This window comes from Trachypithecus francoisi, unplaced genomic scaffold (assembly GCF_009764315.1).
Source record: "Trachypithecus francoisi isolate TF-2019V2 unplaced genomic scaffold, Tfra_2.0 Lachesis_group12, whole genome shotgun sequence".
In the NCBI taxonomy this organism is placed as follows: domain Eukaryota; kingdom Metazoa; phylum Chordata; class Mammalia; order Primates; family Cercopithecidae; genus Trachypithecus; species Trachypithecus francoisi.
The window spans coordinates 62284508-62307842 of record NW_022681457.1 but is presented as its reverse complement, the minus strand read 5'-3'; the positions used below and the strand labels follow the sequence as shown (position 1 = coordinate 62307842).

The 23335-nt window shown below is 47.2% G+C and overlaps 1 protein-coding gene across 1 annotated transcript in view; it reads right to left on the bottom strand.

The window, feature by feature from the left end:
* The window catches only part of GPATCH1 (G-patch domain containing 1), a 53855-nt gene that overhangs the window by 24087 nt on the left and 6433 nt on the right, over positions 1-23335 (bottom strand). The window contains exons 2-9 of the mRNA XM_033225617.1: positions 22061-22195; positions 17869-17954; positions 15257-15417; positions 14505-14602; positions 12113-12171; positions 11472-11711; positions 9417-9564; positions 5063-5142 (exon numbers count right to left, since the gene is read on the bottom strand). Of these exons, the coding sequence (XP_033081508.1) occupies positions 5063-5142; positions 9417-9564; positions 11472-11711; positions 12113-12171; positions 14505-14602; positions 15257-15417; positions 17869-17954; positions 22061-22195 (1007 nt within the window). The remainder of the gene's footprint in view (positions 1-5062; positions 5143-9416; positions 9565-11471; positions 11712-12112; positions 12172-14504; positions 14603-15256; positions 15418-17868; positions 17955-22060; positions 22196-23335) is intronic.

Below are 23335 nucleotides of genomic sequence, written 5' to 3'. Positions count from 1 at the left end.
AGTATCATTCAAAGCATGAAAGAAAAATAATGGCTGGGCGCAGTGGCTCACACCTATAATCCCAGCACTTTGGGAGGCCAAGATGGGAGGACTGCTTGAGCCCGGGAGTTCCTGACGAGCCTGGGCAACAGAATGAGACCCCATCTCTATAAAACTGAAAAAAAAATTTAAAAAATAATAGTCGGGGCGGAGCACACTGGATCACGCCTGTAATCCCAGAATGTTGGGAGACCAAGGCGGGTGGATCACCTGAGATCAGGAGTTCAAGACCAGCCTGGCCAACATGGTGAAACCCTATCTCTACTAAAAATACAAAAATTATCCAGACGTGGTGGTGGATGCCTGTAATCCCAGCTACTTGGAAGGCTGATGCAGGAGAATTGTTTGAGCCTGGGAAGCAGAGGTTGCAGTGAGCCGAGATTGTAACACTGCACTCCAGCCTCAGTGACAGAGTGAGACTCCATCTCAAAAATAATAATTAATAATAATAACTGTAGTTATTTTTAAATTCAGAATTCTTTTTTCTAGTTATGTTTCAGTTGCAAATTGAAGCTTCAGGCCTTCTTTTTTCTTTTTTTTTTTTTTTGAGACAGAGTCTTGGTCTGTCACCCAGGCTGGAGTGCAGTGGTGCAATCACAGCTCACTGCAACCTCCACCTACTGCATATGCAATTCTCCTGCCTCAGCCTCCCGAGTGGCAGGAACTACAGGCACGCATCACCATGCCTGGCTAATTTTTGTATTTTTAGTAGAGACGGAGTTTCACCATGTTGGCCAGGCTGGTCTCGAACTCCTGACCTCAAATGATCCACCCACCTCAGCCTCCCAATGTGCTGGGATTACAGGCATGAACTACCAGGCCTGGCCTATTTTTTCATCCAAGATATTACTATGAATAATGTGAGTAGAGCCAAGAGGACCTGGCCCAGGACGTAGGAGGGCAGTGGAGACAGGAATTTAAATTTAGTTGACAAAAGTGAAATGAAAATCTATTTGGGAAATTTGGGGATTTTTAATACTGACAGGCATGAACGATGGCACAGCAGACAAGGTAAAGGAAAGTACTAGATATTGTTAAATAACTGCATTAAATGGTCTCCGTTGCTCTTGGTCTAACAAACCCACATGTATTTGTTATTTAAGCTATTATCTAGATTTTTCTTTACTATTTTCCCCCCAAATTCACACTGAAACGTTCTCTAGATTTTTAAGCTATGTGAAAGCTCAAGTCCATGATGAAGTAACCCTGTAGCTGAAAGCAGTGACCCCTCTCTCCCAGCCCCTGTCTCCTCTGGCTCTCAGGCTCAGGTGCACGCTGGACTCGCCTGAGGAGCTGTAACTATACTGATGCTGTGCCCCACCCTGGAGAGTGTGCTATAACTGGAGTTCCCCAAACTCCCCAGGTGGTTGTTAAGGTGCAGAGCCTGGCTCGAGCCCTTGGCACAATGAAAGTCCATGAAACAGTGGTGTTATCATTGTCAAGAAATCCTGTTTTTGGCCGGGCGCGGTGGCTCAAGCCTGTAATCCCAGCACTTTGGGAGGCCGAGACGGGCGGATCACGAGGTCAGGAGATTGAGACCATCCTGGCTAACATGGTGAAACCCCGTCTCTACTAAAAATACAAAAAATTAGCCGGGCGAGGTGGCGGGCGCCTGTGGTCCCAGCTACTGGGGAGGCTGAGGCAGGAGAATGGCGTGAACCCGGGAGGCGGAGCTTGCAGTGAGCTGAGAGCCGGCCACTGCACTCCAGCCCGGGCGACAGAGCGAGACTCTGTCTCAAAAAAAAAAAAAAAAAAAAAAAAAGAAATCCTGTTTTTTTATTATCTTAGCCTTGTCACCTTCTGGAGACACACGCCCAAATGAGCCAGAAAACACTCTCATGTTACCACCACACAAAAACCCAGAGGAGTATGGCAGAAAGGAGGAGTGTGTCCACAACTTCTCTATATCCTCCATGGGATTCAAAGTATTTCTTTTTTTTTTTTTTTGAGACAGGGTCTCACTCTGTCACCCAGGCTGGAGTGCAACGGCCAATCATGGCTCATTGCAGCCTTGACCTTCCAGGCTCAAGCAATCCTCCCACCTCAGGCCCCCAAGAGGCTAGGACTACAGGCACGTACCACCACACCCGACTAATTTTGTTTTGTAAGTTTTTTGTAGAGATGGGGTTTCGCCATGTTGCCCAGGCTGGTCTCGAACTCCTGGACTCTAGCAATCCGCCTGCTATGGCCTCCCAAAGTACTAGGATTACAGGCGTAAGCCACCACGCCCAGCCTTGGATTGAAAGTATTTCTCTCTCTCTGTCTGCCAAATCATTGTTCTGTTTGGCCTCTAGACTCAGATCTAGAGAACCATCTAGATCTGTGTATGAAAGGCTAGATGAACACAGCAGCCCGCCTCTAAAATGTTCCTGCCCAAAGCCCTACTCCAGCGAACCGCCAGGAACCCCCAGGACTGTGTCTCTCCACTTAAGGATCTTTGCCCACGACTCTCTATTTGTGTATCTGCTACTTTGTTGGATAGGAGCTACCTGGGGCCAGGCTGGCCTATTTATCCTAAGGTCCAGTGAGTGCTTCTCCATCATTTTTAAACTATGCTTCCTTTTCTTTTTTTTTTTTTTTTGAGACGAAGTCTCGCTGTCACCCAGGCGGGAGTGCAGTGGCACGATCTTGGCTCACTGCAACCTCCACCTTCCAGGCTCAAGTGATTCTCCTGCCTCAGCCTCCCGAAGACTGGGTTTATAGACATGTACCACCACTCCTGGTTAATTTTTATATTTTTAGTACAGTTGGCGTTTCGCAGTGTTGGCCAGGTTGTCTTGAACTCCTGACCTCAAGTGATCTGTCCGCCTCAGCCTCCCAAAGTGTTGGGATTATAGGTGTGAGCCACCGTGCCCAGCCTTATGCTTCCTTTTCATACATGTAAAATACCTGCATTTTCCTTTAATGTCATTTGACATTTCTGGTGATAATAGCAGCTTACTGTGTGCCCAACACTTTTCTAGATATATTCTATTCTGCTGGCTATCACAACACATGAACTATCACAATGAAGCAAATCAAAGCTGTCCCCTGGCCTCCTGTGTCCCAGACAAGCACAGGCCAAGCCTTAGAGGTACTGAACAAATGTTTGCTGAATAAAAAAACAAAAAGCTGATCAAAGCGTGAAACAATCTAAAACAGGAATGCTGACAAGGCAGATGGCCAGGTGCCCCTCCTGGGCTGGCCAGCACCCCAACTCCCTCCTGAGTGTGCCTGTGAGCATGAGACTTTGGTGGTTACAGGAAGAGCGCCATGTGGCCTAAGAGCTTCACATGTGGCTGTGACAGCATCTCACAAAAACAAAGCTATCTGCAAAGGCACGCAGAGCTCTCCTCCAACTTCACCCACCTGCAAGCGGCTTCTCTCCCTCCCGGCCCCAGATGAGGAGGCCAGGGAACCTTGCCCCTGCTAGCTTCAGAGCATGGGGAGGAGCCAGGGCTATGGGTTATCCGCCTTTCTGAATGTTTTCTATTTTTCCTTAACCTATATTTCCCCTAGAATCATAGCAATTTCATTCTTCCAACGGTTTCTAATGTATGTTGAAGTTTGAATTTAAAACAGTAGCAGCCGGGCGCGGTGGCTCACGCCTGTAATCCCAGCACTTTGAGAGGCTGAGGCAGGCGGATCACAAAGTCAGGAGTTCAAGACCTGCCTGACCAACATAGTGAAACCCCATCTCTACTAAAAATACAAAAATTAGCCGGCTGTGGTGGCGCACGCCTGTAATCCTAGCTACTCAGGAGGATGAGGCAGGAGTATCGCTTGAACTTGGGAGGCAGAAGGTTGCTGTGAGCCGAGATTATGCCACTGCACTGTAGCCTGGGTGACAGAGTGAGACTCTGTCTCAAAAAAAAGTAAATAAATAAAAAATAACAATTAGATATATTTATCACAATGTAGCTACTGAATGATACTTCTTTTCTTTTCTTTTTTTGTTTTGTTGATAGGGATTTTTGCTCTTATCCCCCAAGCTGGAGTGCAATGGCACGATCTTGGCTCACTGCAACGTCTGCCACCCAGGTTCAAGCAATTCTCTCTGCCTCAGCTTCCTGAGTAACTGGAATTACAGGAGCCCACCACCACGCCTGGTTAATTTTTGTATTTTTAGTAGAGACGGAGTTTTGCCACATTGGCCAGGGTGGTCTCAAACTCCTAACCTCAGGTGATCCACCAACCTCGGCCTCCCAAAGTGCTGGGATTACAGGAGTGAGCCATCACACCTGGCCAACTTGTTTTTTTTTTTTTTTCTGAGACAGAGATTCGTTCGTTGTCCAGGCTGGAGTGCAATGGTGCGATCTCGACTCACCGCAACATCTACCTCCCAGGTTCAAGTGATTCTGCCTCAGCCTCCCCAGTAGCTGGGATTACAGGCATGCACCACCACGCCCAGCTAATTTTGTATTTGTAGTAGAGACGAGGTTTCTCCATGTTGGTCAGGCTGGTCTTGAACTCCCGACCTCAGGTGATCCCTCACCTCGGCCTCCCAAAGTGCTGGGATTACAGGCATGAGCCACTGCACCTGGCCCTGATATTTCTTTTTTTTTAATGCTTCTTTTTTTTTTTTTTTGAAATGGAGTCTTGCTCTGTCGCCCAGGCTGGAGTGCAGTGGTGCGATTTCGGCTCACTGCAAGCTCTGCCCTCCCAGGTTCACGCCATTCTCCTGCCTCAGCTTCCCGAGTAGCTGGGACTACAGGCGCCCGCCACCACGCCCGGCTAATTTTTTGTATTTTTAGTAGAGATGGGGTTTCACAGTGTTAGCCAGGATAGTCTCGATCTCCTGACCTCGTGATCCGCCCGCCTTGGCCTCCCAAGGCACTGGGATTACAGGCGTGAGGCACCGTGCCCGGCGGCCCTGATATTTCTAATGTAGAATGTTTTTCTAGACAATCACTAGTAACCAGGCTGTTGTTTTTTGAAAACAAAATTTACTTATCTTTCCTGTTGTTAATAGAACTCAGATCACATAGTAGCAAATATTTTAAGAACTAAACCAGTAAAAAAAAAAGAAAGAAGTTTTTCTTACTTTCTTAGAAGATAAAGGTTTAGAAGCCAAGGAAAATCCATCCAAAATTTTGCCAATGTATCGAAGGTCTTTCTCTGATTCTACAAAATGATGTCATAGATTAATTCCAGAAGTAGAGATGATTAGAACAAGACAGAACATGTCAGCATTTTATGTTATCTCTAAGAACGTAAATAGTACGTGTCATACATGCTATCACTCAACAGCAGCAGTAAAGGGAAGAACAAGTGGCAAGCAAAGCCCCACACCTCTGTTGACTCAGTGACTAGGGCCCAGCCCACATCGCCCTCAACAAATCGGGCTACCCAGGTCACAAGGCTGAGGTCCTCCAAGGCAAGTACATTGATGTGACTTTTAGCAAAAGTACCTTAGGGGCACCAAAGGATCTACCCCATGGAGTAAAAGATCAAGAAAAACTACCAAGAGGACAAGTATGGAGAAAAACCCAAATCACAACTGTGAGTGTGTCATGTGTAGAACTAGGTGAAGAACTGCAGGGTGACTACCTGGCCATCTCCTTAGCAACAATCCAAATAGGGACGAAAGGCCATGCCACCAGGTCAGCCTGTAATCTTTAATAAGACATAAAGATCACAGACATAGGACACTGAATGACCAACGCCCTCTGACCTGGAGGTGGATCGTCTCCTGGTCATAGAGACAACCCCGTCAACAAAATCTCTTTAATTTCATTCTCAAAGTTTTCCTGCATGTACTGGTTATGCCAAAAATCCATATAAATGAACTGTATTCTCTGCACTCAAAAGCCCCTTCTACATGACAATCACGAGCTCTTTCATGGGCTAGGAGCTCAGGCCTGAAGCAGGAGCAGACCGCAGTGCAGATGAGCTAAGGCTTTTAGCCACTGATCACTCAGCACCACCACATCTCTCCCCTCCCCACAAAACCATCCTTTGTGCTTTGACTCACGTTGGGCTTTTTTCCTTTTTTTTTTTTTTTTTTTTTGAGACGGAGTCTAGCTCTGTCGCCCAGGCTGGAGTGCAGTGGCGCGATCTCCGCTCACTGCAAGCTCCGCCTCCCGGGTTTACGCCATTCTCCTGCCTCAGCCTCCCGAGTAGCTGGGACTACAGGCACCAGCCACCTCGCCCGGCTAGTTTTTTGTATTTTTTAGTAGAGACGGGGTTTCACCGTGTAGACCAGGATGGTCTCGATCTCCTGACCTCGTGATCCACCCGTCTCGGCCTCCCAAAGTGCTGGGATTACAAGCTTGAGCCACCGCGCCCGGCCTTTTTTTTTTTTTTGAGATGGAGTCTCGCTCTGTCACCCAGGCTGGAGTGCGGTGACACGATCTTGGCTCACTGCAACCTCTGCCTCCCGGATTCAAGTGATTCTCGTGCCTCAGCCTCCCGAGTAGCTAGGATTACAGGCGTCCACCACCACACCCAGCTAATTTTTGTATTTTCAGTAGAGACGAGGTTTCACCATGTTGGCCAGGATGGTCTGGATCTCCTGATATTGTGATCTGCCTGCCTCGGCCTCCCAAAGTGCTGGGATTACAGGCGTGAGCCAACGCACCCAGCATGTTGGGCTTTTTTTTAAGCTTCTAGAACTTACTAAAATTCCTTCAGGTAATGTGGGATTCAATTTCACATTCTTGGAATTTGCATTCTCTCAAAACCCAGAAATTTCATGTTTATGAGTTCATTCTGAAGAATTCTGAATAAACAAATGTGCATAAAGACAGAACCAGAAAAATATTCATTATAGCCCTATTGATCATGGGAAAAAAAATGAGAATTTAAAAATCAATCATGGCCAGCTGTGGTGGCTCACACCTGTAATTCCAGCACTTTGGGAGGCTGAGGCAGGCAGATCACTTGAGGTCAGGAGTTCAAGACCAGCCTGACCAACATGGTGAAATCCCCGTGTCTACTAAAGCTACAAAAAATTATCTGGGCATCGGCACTCTGGGAGGCCAAGGCGGGCAGATTACCCAAGGTCGGGAGTTCAAGACCAGCCTGGCCAACATGATGAAACTCCGTCTCTACTAAAAATACAAAAATGAGCTGGGTGTGGTGGCAGGCACCTGTAATCCCAGCTACTTGGGAGGCTGAGGCAGGAGAATCGTTTGAACCCAGGAGGCGGAGGTTGTGGTGAGCTGAGATCAGGCCATTGCACTCCAGCCTGGGCAACAAGAACAAAACTCCTTATCAAAAAAAAAAAAAAATTAGCTGTGTGTAGTGGTGCACACCTGTAATTCCAGCTACTTAGGAGGCTGAGGCAGGAGAATCACTTGAACCCGGAGGGCAAAGGTTGCAGTGAGCCGAGATCATGCCACTGCTCTCCAGCCTGGATGACAGAGTGAGACTCTGTCTCAAAAAAAAAAAAAATTTAAAAATGTAAAAAATCAGCTGTGGAGACTGGGTAAAATAAAGATAGATTCACTGAATAGAAAACCATACAGTCGGCCGGGCGCAGTGGCTCACGCTTGTAATCCCAGCACTTTGGGAGGCCAAGACGGGAGAATCACGAGGTCAGGAGATCGAGACCATCCTGGCTAACATGGTGAAACCCTGTCTCTACTAAAAATTAAAAAAAAAAAAAACTAGCCGGGCGTAGTGGCGGGCGCCTGTAGTCCCAGCTACTCGGGAGGATGAGGCAGGAGAATGGCGTGAACCCGGGAGGTGGAGCTTGCAGTGAGCCGAGATCGCACCACCGCACTCCAGTCTCAGCGGCTGAGCAACACTCTGTCACAAAAAAAAAAAAAAAAAAAAGAAAACCATACAGTCAAAACTACAGATGTTGTGGCCCTGCAGGGTGGAAGAGAGGAAGCTGGGGGAGAGAGGTCACAGCAGAGAGGGACAAGGAGACAAGGACAGGCTTGGAGCTCGGTGGATGGAGTGGGAACCAATCAGCTGGGGGCAAAGCTGGTGCATGAGGGAAAAGTGAAAGATGTGGCTCAGCAGGCAGACTTAAGTATATGTCATTACATATGATTATTAGAGGATTAATAAATTAATGTTAATATGTTGTATAATATTGAATGTCATTTATATTACAGAGATACAGGATATTATCAATTTCATTCTCCCATTTTTAATAAATAATAATTAACATATCTATACATTATTATGTAATAATGTATATATGTTACATAATATACTGACAGTATTGATATATTTATAAAATATAAATCATATACAATATATAATGGCATATTGATAATACAGTATTTAAATTAAATAGTATATTATGATATACTAATATATCTTCATTTAAGTATATAAAAATAATTCATAGTTTGGGAAAAGAAATCAGAAACTACAGGGAGGCAAAAGGAAGAAGGCTCCGAAGCTAAATGACTCAGGGGAAAAAAAAAGAAAAAAAATGGAAAGAAAAAAAAAAGGAAATAACCCACTGACCGCCCAGAGGTTAAGTCTCCTAACACTGGGTACACATGCCCTTCCAGTGTCCTGTGTAAAACCCTGGGTTCCCTGTCACACCATCCCAGTCAAGTGACACATGACTGTATGATAACCAAAGAACAGTAGGTGCCACTTCTTCAGTCTTTGGGGCAGGTGCTATGCCAGACACTAAGTTATGCCACTTAATCCTCACAACCACCTCTGGAGTGGATTTTATCCTCACTTTACAAATGTGGACTCCGATGCCCAGAGAGGTTATAAGCCTTGCCTAAGGTCACAAAGCTGGGCAGTGGAGAGCTGGCATCCAAACCCAGGTCTGACTGACTCCAAATCACATGCTGCTAATACCGACTCTACACTGTCTGGCCCTGTACCTTTTCTGGAAACAACTGAAATGTGACTTCGAACCACAGGATCTGATATCCCTTGAAATTTCAACACAGCATGACGTTAAGGTTGTGTGGAAAGATGTCGGCCTCTTATCCCAACAAGAGCCTCCTCAGAGCTAGAGACTCAAGGGAGAAGACGGACTGGGCGCCCAGCTCCATCTTGCTGCAGGCTGTTGGTGTACCTGCCTCCTGGTCCCCCGGCCTGACCTTCTAACCTGCCGCATGTGTTGGCCTCCTTTGGCCGCCTGCCCAGTTCCTCTAACTCTGGGTGCTTCCCTTTGACCCACTGCCAGCTCTGACCAGCCATTTGGTCACTGGTCCAGGCATTCCTCTTTCCCTGATTATAGACCTCTCCCTCCTTCCCACCTGGGCCCCACCTTGACAGCAGGCTTTGGCCTTGGCCAGGTCTGAATCCTGCATTTGTTTCACTTCCCACGCTGGGCCTCACTTCTTTGTTTTGTTTCTTATCATGTCTTTGATCAACAACAGAGGCTGGTGCTCCTGTACCACTCTTGCAGCCCCTCCTTCCTGATACCCTGACACTTGATCCTGCCATTAGGTTTGCATCTGTCGAATTACCTTTCTGGTTTTTATACTGCCTGGGTGCTGTCCAGCCATAGAGTCCGTCTCCAGGCTCCTCGTCCTTCAGAACAGTGTCATACTTGGATAGAGTTTCTGTGGCATAGATATCATCATCTTCCTCTTCCAGGGCACCCACACCAAAAGCCTTTAAAAAACAAGGTTTCAAACTGAGTACAGGGGTTAGGGTATGTCTGGGATCTTCAGGGATAAAGCTACTTTAAGGATGTGACTGGAAACCATGGTAGCACTTCAAGATCACCAAGAGAGAAGTGAACGGGAGTCCCAGATCAACACACACACAAGATTTTTGGAAAACAATGACCAAAGGTGAAATCCCATGTCCCCAGTGCTAACGCTGCCCTCCAGTCCCCACAACAGCCACGGCTCCAGGTCCCAGCACAGGAAGAGGAGTGGAGAACAAAGCTAAGCAGCAGTGCAGTGGTGGAAATGTGGCTTCCAAGAGGAGAAAGGCAGAAATGTTCATCAATTGATCAATGCGGCCTGGGCCAACGCTGGTGGCCAGGGTCTAAGGACTGCTGCTACTCTACTGCCCGCTGGAAGAACTCCTAGTCTCTGCGGGAAGGGGCCTCTAACAAGTAGCATTTTTGTTTAAAAGACTGAAAAAAAAAAAAAACCACGTTTATAAAAAGAAAAGGTAGCCAGGCGCAGTGGCTCATGCCTGTAATCCCAGCACTTTGGGAGGCTGAGGCAGGTAGATCACCTAAAGTCAGGAGTTCGAGACCAGCCTGACCAACATGGTGAAACCCCATCTCTACTAAAAATACAAAAATTAGTTGGGCATGGTGGCACATGCCTATAATCCCAGCTACTTAGGGAGACTGAGGCAGGAGAATCACTTAAACCCAGGAGACAGAGGTTGCAGTAAGCTGATGTCGACCACTGCACTTCAGCCTGGGCAACAGAGCGAAACTCCGTCTCAAAAAAAAAAAAAAAAGGCCGGGCGCAGTGGCTCACGCCTCTAATCCCAGCACTTTGGGAGGCCGAGACAGGCGGATCACGAGGTCAGGAGATCGAAACCATCCTGGCTCACACTGTGAAACCCCGTCTCTACTAAAAATACAAAAAATTAGCCAGGCATGGTGGCGGGCGCCTGTAGTCCCAGCTACTCGGGAGGCTGAGGCAAGAGAATGGCGTGAACCCGGGGGGCGGAGCTTGCAGTGAGTGGAGATCGCGCCACTGCACTCCAGCCTGGGCGACAGAGCCAGACTCTGTCTCAAAAAAAAAAAAAAAAGGCCGGGCGCGGTGGCTCAAGCCTGTAATCCCAGCACTTTGGGAGGCCGAGATGGACAGATCACGAAGTCAGGAGATCGAGACCATCCTAGCTAACACGGTGAAACCCCATCACTACTAAAAAATACAAAAAAAAACTAGCCGGGCGAGGTGGTGGGCGTCTGTAGTCCCAGCTACTCGGGAGGCTGAGGCAGGAGAATGGTGTAAACCCGGGAGGCGGAGTTTGCAGTGAGCCGAGATAGCGCCACTGCACTCCAGCCTGGGCGACAGAGCAAGACTCCGTCTCAAAAAAAAAAAAAAAAGAGGGTAAGTGGCAAAGTTACCATTTTTAAAATACATTTTAAGAAAGAACCTTTGACCTGATTCCACTTGAGGATTAGGGGGAAAAAAAAGAAAATAAAGAACTTCTAAAAAGAAAAAAGAAAGTAGACTCATTTATCAATGACTCCCCTTTATAAAATAGAAAATAGGCCGGGCGCGGTGGCTCAAGCCTGTAATCCCAGCACTTTGGGAGGCCGAGACGGGCGGATCACGAGGTCAGGAGATCGAGACCATCCTGGCTAACATGGTGAAACCCCGTCTCTACTAAAAAATACAAAAAACTAGCCGGGCGACATGGCGGGCGCCTGTAGTCCCAGCTGCTTGGGAGGCTGAGGCAGGAGAATGGCGTGAACCCAGGAGGCGGAGCTTGCAGTGAGCTGAGACCCGGCCACTGCACTCCAGCCTGGGCGGCAGAGCGAGACTCCGTCTCAAAAAAAAAAATAAATAAATAAATAAAAATAAAATAGAAAATAATTTTACCTGGCCTGAAATTCCCAATTTTCTTCCTTTATTCAGTCCAATTTCTCCAAGATCGCCAGCTCTCTCAGAGCCACCACCGAAAAGATTAAAATGTTCTCCCGAAGTTCCAAACAGTGCCTGGTGGGGATCCAGGCCCTTGTAGGCCAGACCATGCACATTATCTTTAGGTGTGAAATCCACAGGTGTGACATCTTTGGGTGCAAAGGTCACATTATCAGGCAAGTAGTCATCATCTTCACCCTATTTCAGTTTAAAGTGGAATTAAGGTGAGTCATTGCATGATGCAAAGTAAACCCACAAAATACTAATTGAAAATGTAGTGATTAATGCCACACACAACAATTAGCACACTTTCATTGGTGCTGTTACAAATGACTAAATCACTTTCCTGCACAAAATGAACACCACATAAAATGAACACCAACTTCATTTTATGAAGCTGAACAGACCTGAGTGTCTGTGGTGCAGGCACATTGCTGAATATGTATGTTGATAGAACGAGGATAGCTTTAGGGCATGAGTATTTCACTGTACAGTGGTGGGATCTGATTTCTAAAATTGTCTCCAACCCTAAAATTTCACAATCATACAGAAACAGGTGCTATTATACCAAACCGAAGGTCAGTGAGCCTGTGCAATACCTCAGATCCTTCCGAGCTTCCAGGGGGTAATGCACAGCCATAGATTTTGACTCCAGGATCTAGAAAAGAGATTTCAAATGCAATAGTCATGCGTGACTACAAATAGAAAACCCCGACCAGGCCGGGCACGGTGGATCACACCTGTAATCCCGGCACTCTGGGAGGCTGAGGGAGGATCACTTGAGCCTAGGAGTTCAAGACCAGCCTGGGTAACATAGTGAGATTCCACCTCCACAAAAAATTAAAAAAAAAAAAAAATGGCTGGTCGCAGTGGCTCATGCCTGTAATCCCAGCACTTTGGGAGGCTGAGGAGGCTGATCACGAGGTTGGAAGTTCGAGACCAGCTTGAACAACATAGAGAAACCCCGTCTCTACAAAAAATACAAAAAAAAACAGCCAGGCATGGTGGCGCAAGCCTGTAATCCAGCTACTCTGGAGGCTGAGGCACGAGAATCGCTTGAACCCAGGAGGCAGAGGTTGCAGTGAGCCGAGATTGCGCATTTGCACTTCAGCCTGGGCAACAAGAGCAAAATTCCAACTCAAAAAAAAAAAAAAAACTCACTGATACTCTTCAGAGGTACATGGGTAATTTATAAAATGTGCTACAGGCCGGGCGCGGTGGCTCAAGCCTGTAATCCCAGCACTTTGGGAGGCCGAGACGGGCGGATCACGAGGTCAGGAGATCGAGACCATCCCGGCTAACACGGTGAAACCCCGTCTCTACTAAAAAATACAAAAATCTAGCCGGGCGAGGTGGCGGGCGCCTGTAGTCCCAGCTACTCGGGAGGCTGAGGCAGGAGAATGGCGTAAACCGGGGGGCGGAGCTTGCAGTGAGCTGAGATCCGGCCACTGCGCTCCAGCCTGGGAGACAGAGCGAGACTCTGTCTCAAAAAAAAAAAAAAAGGCCGGGCGCGGTGGCTCAAGCCTGTAATCCCAGCACTTTGGGAGGCCGAGACGGGCGGATCACGAGGTCAGGAGATCGAGACCATCCTGGCTAACATGGTGAAACCCCGTCTCTACTAAAAAATACAAAAAAAAAAACTAGCCGGGCGACATGGCGGGCGCCTGTAGTCCCAGCTGCTTGGGAGGCTGAGGCAGGAGAATGGCGTGAACCCAGGAGGCGGAGCTTGCAGTGAGCTGAGACCCGGCCACTGCACTCCAGCCTGGGCGGCAGAGCGAGACTCCGTCTCAAAAAAAAAAAAAAAAAAAAAAAAATGTGCTACAGCATTACAGTCAGAGGCAGATCACTGGGAATTGTTTTAGAAACAGGGTCTCGCCCTGTCACCCAGGCTGAGTACGGTGGCATGACCATAGCTCACTGTAGCCTCAACCTTCTGGACTAAAGCCATCCTCCCACCTCACTCTCCGGAGTCATAGCTGGGACTACAGGTGCACTCCACCACGCCTGAATAATTTTTGTTATTTGGTAGAGGCAGGGTTTCACCATGTTGCCCAGGCTGATCTCAAACACCTGGGCTCAAAGAGCCTCTCACCTCAGCATCCCAAAGTGCTAGGATTATGGGTGTGAGTCACTGCACCCAGCCAGGAATCACTTTCTACCAGCACTGGCCCTACCTAGCAGTAGTGTGCTCAATGACTGCTCCACGTCATAAAGAACCCAAAAGAAATGACTGTTGCCCTCAAAAAGTCACTTACAGTCTGGCTGGGGAGACTTAGGGCAAGAAATAAGTAACAAGTAATAATGTTAAACTGTGACAGTTTAGGGGAGGGTAGGAAACATGAACTCTCACATGCTGCTGGCAGAAGCATAAACTAACACAGCCTTTCTGGAAGCTGTCATGCGTTACACATAAAAAGCCTTAGAAGACGCACATACTACTGGGCCCAGCTATTTTGTTTATTGGAATTTGCAGCCATTAAAAAGTATGCTCTTGGCCAGGCACAGTGGCTCACACCTATAATCCCAGCACTTTGGGAGGCTAAGGCAAGCGGATTGCCTGAGCGCAGGTGTTTGGGACCAGCCTGGGCAACACGGCAAACCCCTGTCTCTACAAAAAATTAGCCAGGCGCGGTGGCTCACGCCTGTAATCCCAGCTCTCAGGGAGGCAGAGGCGGGAGGATAGCTTGAGCCCAGGAGTTCGAGACCTACCTGGGTAATATAGAGAGACCCTGTTCTCCACAAAAAGGAAAAAAAAAAAAAAAAGACAAAAAAAAAAAATTAGCCTGGCAGAGTGGCACATGCCTGTGGTCCCAGCTACTTGTGGGGGCTGACGTGGAAGCATCACTTAAGCCCAGGAGGTCGAGGCTGCAGTGTGCTGGGATCACACCACTGCACTCCAGCCTGGGTGACAGAGCAAGACCCTGTCTCAAAAGAAGAAAAAAAAAAAGTACACTGCAGCAGTGATACCAGTTAATCAATTAACATACACACCAGGTTTCTGTCGGCGTGGCCGTCTCTTTACTCGAGGACCAACTCCTTGTCCTTCTTTCCAACCCATTTTTCTTAGCAATTCGAAACCAACAGATAATCTAGGATAGCAAGGCATTGAAAATGAACTTTTCAAAATAACATTAACAAAGAGTATGAAATAAGTGGCTTCTGAGTTCCTGCTCAGTTTCTAGGCCTGTCTTGCTTGGGCCCTTGCCCTCACCCACATTACAACTGGCGTGACGTTGTCATTCCAGCCACAGCAGGCTGCAGTGGGGTGCACGCCTGAACTGGGAAGTCAATCAGATGACCTCTCTCCTGGGCCTTTAGAATGGGATCACAGGGACTCTAGACAGTCCTTGCCAAGCATGTGGCCTGGGAATCCCTGAAGGTCTAAGACTGTCATATCAGGCCACAAGCCCAGGAGCACAATAAGGAGAAACACAGGAAGTGAGGGTAGAAGGAGGCAGGCAGAAGCGAGGCTATAAGGTCTGGAGGGATGGTGTGAGAAGTCACTGCAATTCCTAACAGCTCTCCAGCCTCCGCGAGCCCCAGCAGCACAGCTAGTGGCTGGTGTTCTTGATCTCTCAGTGCAGTGACAGTGCAAGATCCTTTAGGCAATATTCCTTTTTTCACTTAGACTCTGAGCCTAAGAAGGCTTGTCTTACTTGCAAACAAACTATCCCTCAGCAAGAGAATCATACACATGCGAAACACCGGTGCTAAGATCACAACAGTCAGAAGGAAATGCTTACTTTGCTGGCGTTATGAGGTCATCAAGGAGGGTGGCTCCAGGAATAGGGGCAGTGGCAGCAGCCAACTGCCTGGCCTTTTCTCGTATTCTGTCTTTGGTTTTGGAGGCAAAATCGTCTGTGGTGACGATCGCTTTGGGTGCTATCCCAAATTCACTAAGATCCTTCAAAAAATTCAAACAGAATTATATATTTGGAAAGTGACTATACACAATACATCACATAGTTTGATTTCTGTTTAAAAAAAAAAGTTAAAACTACAAAATTTAGGTCAGGATCAGCAGAGTGACAGACGTACACACAGACTGTATTTTTTATTTCTTATTTTTTTTGAGATGGAGCTTCTTTCTTGTTGCCCAGGCTGGAGTGTAATGGCGCAATCTGGGCTCACTGCAACCTCCGCCTCCCAGGTTCTAGTGATTCTCCTGCCTCAGCCTCCCAAGTAGCTGGGATTACAGGCACACACCACCACGCCCAGCTGATTTTTTGTGTTTTTAGTAGAGATGAGGTTTCACTATGTTGGTCAGGCTGGTCTCGAACTCCTGACCTCAGGAGATCCACTGGCCTCAGCCTCCCAAAGTGCTGGGATTACAGGCATGAGTCACCGTGCCAGCCTCACACTGACTTTAGAAGCTCATCCTCATACATGGTAAAGTCAGTGGCCAAGGTCAGGAGGGCATGAGAGTCACTACTCATCAGGGCCACCCTGAGCATGACCAAGCCGGGAAGACAGGAAGTAAGGGCCGTGTTCTTCTCAACAGTGTCTCAAAGGTCAGCGTGCAGGGGACAAAGCTTGGAGTCCCAGCCAGCAAGCATTCACAAGTGTGAGGGCCAGGCCTAGAGTCAGGTGCCTTTGCCTTTACTGGAGCAGATGTTGCTGGCTACCTGTCCAACCATTATCATGCTTCCTCTTTCCTTGCAGAGTCCTGATGTTGTCTAGGTACCTGCCTTCCTCTGCACCACCACACACTGCAGGAGTGGTACTCCCAGTGTTGGGGAGGCAGGATTAGGAAGTGGGGCTTTGTGTCTTATCTAAGTCAGTCTTTTTGATTCCATTTTCCTTGCCAGGGACTGCATTAGGAATGGGCATGTAAAACAATTTGTGCAAGCAAATGTAGAGAAAATTCATGGTAGGACTTATATGAAAGGCTACTTTTTTTTTTTTTTTGAGACAGAGTCTCGCTCTGTCGCCCAGGCTGGAGTGCAGTGACACGATCTCGGCTCACTACAAGCTCCACCTCCCGGGTTCACGCCATTCTCCTGCCTCAGCCTCCGGAGTAGCTGGGTACAGGCGCCCACCACCATGCCCGGCTAATTTTTTGTATTTTCGGTAGAGACGGGGTTTCATCGTGTTACCCAGGATGGTCTCGATCTCCTGACCTCGTGATCCACCCGCCTCGGCCTCCCAAAGTGCTGGGATTACAGGCGGGAGCCACCACGCCCGGCCTACTTTGCTTTTAAGAAAAGAGACTGCCAGTTGCAGACCTGTAATCCCAGCACTTTGGGAGGCCGAGGTGGGTGGATCACCTGAGGTCAGGAGTCCAAGACCAGCCTGGCCAACATGGTGAAACCCCATCTCTACTAAAAATACAAAAATTAGCTGGGCATGGTGGTGCGTGCACCTGTAATCCTAGCTACTTGGGAGGCTGAGGCAGGAGAATCACTTGAACCTGGAAGGCGGAGGTTGCAGTGAGCCGAGATAGTGCCACTGCACTCCAGCCTGGGCAACAGAGCGAGACTCCGTCTCAGGAAAAAAAACAGAAAAGGGACCAAAAGGAAGTTCTTCTCTTGGGCAACATCATCCTGGATGTGCTACCTGGAACTACTACAGCCATCTTGCAATCATGAGGAGAGGTAGTATAAGGACAAGCTGCCAGAAGACTGAGAAGAGAGAGCCTGGGGTCTCAGCATATCTAGACTTCTTGCTACATATGTTTCCTTCTAGATGATGCTACTCAAAAAAGGACGGAGACTTCCTTCCCTCTAACCTGCAGCCTAACGCATGCTGATACAAATGTTTTATTTAATCTTTTTTTCTTCAATTTTTAGTTTAAGTTCCAGGGTACATGCACAGGATGTGCAGGTTTGTTACACAGGTAAATGTGTGCCATGGTGGTTTGCTGCACAGATCAACCCATCACTTAGGTCATAAGCCCAGCATGCATTAGCTATTCTTCCTGATGCTCTCCCTCCCTATTTAATCTTTATCATGAGTGAATCCACGACCAGATTTTAAGGGAGCAGAAGTTTAATTTTAGTGCAGTCACTCATGGTTCTTTACTGTAGTGTGCCTGAGAGTTACTGTGGAAAGCTGCAGACCCAGCACCATGGATACTGAGCTTTTGAGGTAATGGAGGCTTTTCCAGTAAATTGCCTGTATGTGACTTTCCCCTTACACTCTTGATTTTAGAAACTGGCCCCAGTATAAAATGCTCCTCCAATGAACAAGACTCTACTGATGTACAGGACACTGTACATCAAATACCTAAAAGATTAAGCCTTACAAACAAAGAGGAAATTGTACATCGGACCTTCTGGGGAGAGAGGAGGCACTTACAGCAACGAACTAGACCTTTCCCACCAGCAAATTGGCAATGAAAGTTTTGCACACCCACCTCTTCATCCATAAAATCTTCAGGACCAAGAACAGATTTGTCTGCTCTGTTCTGTCGTGAAGACACAAAGGTAGAGGGTGTCCATCCTGAAAAAAAAAGAGTCTAGAGCTTTACAATCCTAGAGAGTATTTGGGTCTATCAATAAGTGATTACATAATACGTATGGACTTGAAACTCCCAATAACTACAAACTCTTAGGTACTTCCCATCTCACTGCTTACATAGACATAATTATTCCACATAAATTTCTTACGAATCCCTGTATCCCCTGATGCAAAACTTAGTGGATCCATTAAGGTTTCCCCATAAGAAAGTGAAACCAAGAGAAATAGAATTACACATTGAAAGTTAAACTGTGAAATGAACACAAGCAGATCTAAGCAGATAGCTGCAAGGTCACCTTAAAATGCAGGACCTGAGACCAGCAATCTCCATTGGCATATTAACTTTTCTAAAGAAATGATGTCAGGCCGGGCGCGGTGGCTCAAGCCTGTAATCCCAGCACTTTGGGAGGCCGAGACGGGCGGATCACGAGGTCAGGAGATTGAGACCATCCTGGCTAACACGGTGAAACCCTGTCTCTACTAAAAATACAAAAAACTAGCCGGGCGAGGTGGCGGGCGCCTGTAGTCCCAGCTAGTCGGGAGGCTGAGGCAGGAGAATGGCGTGAACCTGGGAGGCGGAGCTTGCAGTGAGCTGAGATCCGGCCACTGCACTCCAGCCCGGGTGACAGAGCAAGACTCCGTCTCAAAAAAAAAAAAGAAATGATGTCATCGCTTCGCAGCCTTTTGGCTAAGATCAAGTGTCAAGATTTGATGTCAGGGTGTTTTAATCAGTCACAATGGATAAAGAGAGAGTCACAGAGGCCGGGCGTGGTGGCTCAAGCCTGTAATCCCAGCACTTTGGAGGCCAAGACGGGCGGATCACGAGGTCAGGAGATCGAGATCATCCTGGCTAACTCGGTGAAACCCCCATCTCTACAAAAAAATACAAAAAACTAGCCGGGCGAGGTGGCGGGCACCTGTAGTCCCAGCTACTTGGGAGGCTGAGGCAGGAGAATGGCGTAAACCCGGGAGGCGGAGCTTGCAGTGAGCTGAGATCTGGCCACTGCACTCCAGCCTGGGCGACAGAGCGAGACTCTGTCTCAACAAAAAAAAAAAAAAAAAAAGAGAGAGAGTCACAGAAGGAATCCAGTCAGGGTACCCTGGTACTCAATCTGGCTGGTCCAAGGGCAATGGCTGTGCCAGGCCCCCAGTTCCATCAGACACTGGAATCCTATAATTAATGGCTTTGTTCCCTGACCATGGTCACTGAGCATCTGCCATGTCTACAAACAGGGAACGCCCTGGAGGTCACATATGTCTGTAACCTCTGCCATAAAGTTGTTTAGTTTTCTCTAAGAGGGATGCATCTCCTTCCTGATTCTCTCCAAGGCTCTTGTGAGCTGAGGCATCTGGGGAAGGTCTACTCTCAGTAGGCACACCACTGCACTAAAGCCTGAGCAACAGAGTGAGACCCTGTCTCAAAAAATAAATTAATTAATTAAATAAAATGGTAGGGCTGGGCACGGTGGCTCATGCCTGTAATCCCAGCACTTGGGGAGGCCAAGGCAGGTGGATCACTTGAGGTCAGGAGTTCTACACTAGCCTGACCAACATGGTGAAACCTCTACTAAAATACAAAAATCAGCCGGGCATGGTGGCGGGCGCCTGTAGTCCCAGCTACTCAGGAGGCTGAGGCAGGACAATCGCTTGAACCCAGGAGGCGGAAGCTGAAGTGAGCCGAGGTCGCACCACTGCACTACAGCCTGGGCGAGAGAGCGAGACTCATCTCAGGGAAAAAAAAAAAAAATTATAAAAGATCTATCCCATCTTTTTCTTGATAATTGCTATGTGAGTTAATCAGTTCATCTTCCGTGCTCACTTCAGCAGCACATATAATATCAGTTCATCTTCCATCCATAACTGAGATATAGAAAGCCACTTCTTCCAGTTCAAAAAAATGCTTCTAGATTAATACATCTTAAAACATACAATACTTTAAACAACTTGGCATTTATAAAAGTACATAACATAAAAGATTTAACTGATTTTTCCCCAGGTAGAGAGCACCGAGGAGCCAGTCTTGCTGTGGTCCCCAATGTCTGAAGAGGACACCTGGTGACTCTTCCCTCAGCACTAACGCCATGCTGGCTCCTTAACCTCTCTGACCCTTGGTGGCCTCATCTGCAAGATCCCTGTGACACCTGCCCTCCTCACTCACTCAGTCACGAGACACAGTCAATGATTAACTGAAAGACTCTAAGAGTATATTGTGAATGGCAAATACTCGGAAACATTTATCACCTTACAATAAAACGGAAGTCATTATCATCATTTAATCATCTGATTAGAAGGTACTTTTTTTTTTTTTTTTTTGAGGCGGAGTCTCGCTCTGTCGCCTGGACTGGAGTGCAGTGGCCGGATCTCAGCTCACTGCAAGCTCTGCCTCCCGGGTTTATGCCATTCTCCTGCCTCAGCCTCCCGAGTAGCTGGGACTACAGGCGCCCGCCACCTCGCCCGGCTAGTTTTTGTATTTTTAGTAGAGGCGGGGTTTCACCGTGTTAGCCAGGATGGTCTCGATCTCCTGACCTCGTGATCCGCCCGTCTCGGCCTCCCAAAGTGCTGGGATTACAGGCTTGAGCCACCGCGCCCGGCAAGGTACGCATTTTTTACAAAGTGGAGGAAAACTCTTTCACCATCAGACTGCAATCAATGAACAAGACACAAGTTGACTCTGGAAACATCCAAACATCCAAAGAACACAAAAGGTTACAGTGTATGTTCAGAGAAAGCTGAGCTCAGTGGCTCACACCTGTAATCCTAGCACTTCGGGAGGCCAAGATAGGCGGATCACTTGAGGCCAGGAGTTAAGAGACCACACTGGCCAACATAGTGAAACCCTGTCTCTACTAAAAATACAAAAAATTAGCTGGACGTGGTGGTGGGCGCCTGTAATTCCACCTACTCGGGAGGCTGAGACAGGAGAATCGCTTGAACCTGGAAGGCGGAGGTTACAGTGAGCCAAGATCGCACCACTGCACTCCAGCCTGGGCAACAGAGCGAGACTCCATCTCAAAAAAAAAAAAAAAAAAAAAAAATCAAGGGTGGCCAGGTGCAGTGGCTCACATCTGTAATCCCAGCACTTTTGGAGGCCAAGATGGGCAGATCACTCAAGGTCAGGAGTTTGAGACCAGCCTGGCCAACATGGTGAAACTCCAGTCTCTACTAAAAATATTTTTTAAAAAATTAGCCAGGCGTAGCGGCACGTGCCTATAATCCCAGCTAACTGGGAGGCTGAGGCAGGAGAATCGCTTAACCCAGGAGGTGGAGGTTGCAGTGAGCCAAGATCACACCACAGCACTCCAGCCTGGGCGACACAGCGAGACTCCATCTCAAAAAAAAAAAAAAAAGGCTGCCGGGTGGGGTGGTTCAAGCCTATAATCTCAGCACTTCGGGAGGCCGAGGTGGGCAGATCACGAGGTCAGAAGATCGAGACCATCCTGGCTAATACAGTGAAACCCCGTCTCTACTAAAAATACAAAAAAATGGCCGGGCGCGGTGGCTTAAGCCTGTAATCCCAGCACTTTGGGAGGCCAAGACAGGCAGATCATGAGGTCAGGAGATCAAGACCATCCTGGCTAACACGATGAAACCCCATCTCTACTAAAAAATACAAAAAACTAGCTGGGCATGGTGGCGGGCACCTGTAGTCCCAGCTACTCGGGAGGCTGAAGCAGGAGAATGGCGTGAACACGGGAGGCAGAGCTTACAGTGAGCTGAGATCCGGCCACAGCACTCCAGCCTGGGCGACAGAGCAAGACTCCGTCTCAAAAAAAAAAAAAAAAAAAAACACGAAAAAATTCGCCAGGCATGGTGGCAGGCACCTGTAGTCCCAGCTACTCGGGAGGCTGAGGCAGGAGAATGGCATAAACCCAGGAGGCGGAGCTTGCAGTGAGCTGAGATCCGGCCACTGCACCCCAGCCTGGGTGACAGAGCGAGACTCCGTCTCAAAAAAAATAAATAAATAAAAATTTAAAATAAAAATTAAAATTAAAAATTAAAATTAAAATAAAAAAAGGAAGAGTGAGAGAGAATCAATATTTCAATCATTTGCTTTAATGGTATAATAGCTATAATTAGGAAAATCATACCTTCTTTTGAGCCAACAGTATTGAAGTATCCAGCAGAGAAACCACCGCTAAAGGCCCCGTGGAATCGTTTATACCTTCCTTTTTCATCTCTGACAGTCTGATCCTGAAGGGGGATTGGTTTCTTTGGTCTTTCACCTAAAAAAAAAAAAAAAAAGTTTTTTAAATGAAAAAGAGAGAAGGAAATGGTCGGTTCTAATTTAGGGAAAATGTCACTTTTTAACATAATAAATTGTTTACTTCTAACTTCAAATATAACCATTTAAATTGTTATTCCTAGACTTTACTACTTTATACAGCCTAAAAAACAATATATTTTATAAGCTTATGTTAGAATGATTGCCTGCTTTTCCCACTAAATTCCATTACAAAACCTGGTCAACATGGCAAAATCCCAGCTCTACTAACAGATACAAAAATTAATCAGGTGTAGTGGCGGACACCAGTAATCCCAGCTACTCAGGAGGCTGAGGCAGGGGAATCACTTGAACCCAGGAGGTGGAGGTTGCAGTGAGCCGAAATCACGCCACTGCACTCCAGTCTGGGAGACAGAGCGAGACTGTCTCCTAAAAAACAAAAACAATTATATTGTCAGGAGAGTTCAGACAGATGAAATTGAAATCTCCTGGCTTCAAATGAAGGGCGCAGAAGCTGGGGTGGCACATGGCAAGGAGAGAAACACTTCCATACCTCTTCTAGAACTTCACACCATCCCTGGATCCGGAATTTTTTTTTTTTTTTTTTGGTATTGCCCCTTTTCCCCAACTCCTAAGAGTTTCCTTAATTTCTGTGCATGTCCTGATTCCAGTGTTCTTTAAACCTATTCCTTTTCCTACTTTGTTGAAAGGGCTGGGTTGTGACATCACACAAGCAAGGGAATTTAACCTATTTTAGGCCTAGCCAAACAATTCCTTAGGTTTAAAGTCCCAGGTACTATGGCACAAATTACTGCCTCATTTTATCAACTGCAATTCAAACTCCTGAATTTAATTTAAAAAAAACAAAAAACAAAAAAACAAGTTATTTTCAAAGGTTCCCAAGAGGAAGTAGGTTATACAGTAGTTAAGGGTATGAGTTAAGGGGTGAGAGTCACAGTGCTCTGGAGTTTCAAGCCAGCTCCCTTTACTGGCACTGGACTTTGGTCAGCCTTGACTCTCTATGCCTCAATTTACTTATCTGTAAAATATAAATGGCATTAATGGTAACAGCTATTTCATAGAGTTGTTATGCAAATTAAATGCCTGTAAAGTACTTAGCAAGAAGAGGGAGACACAAGAA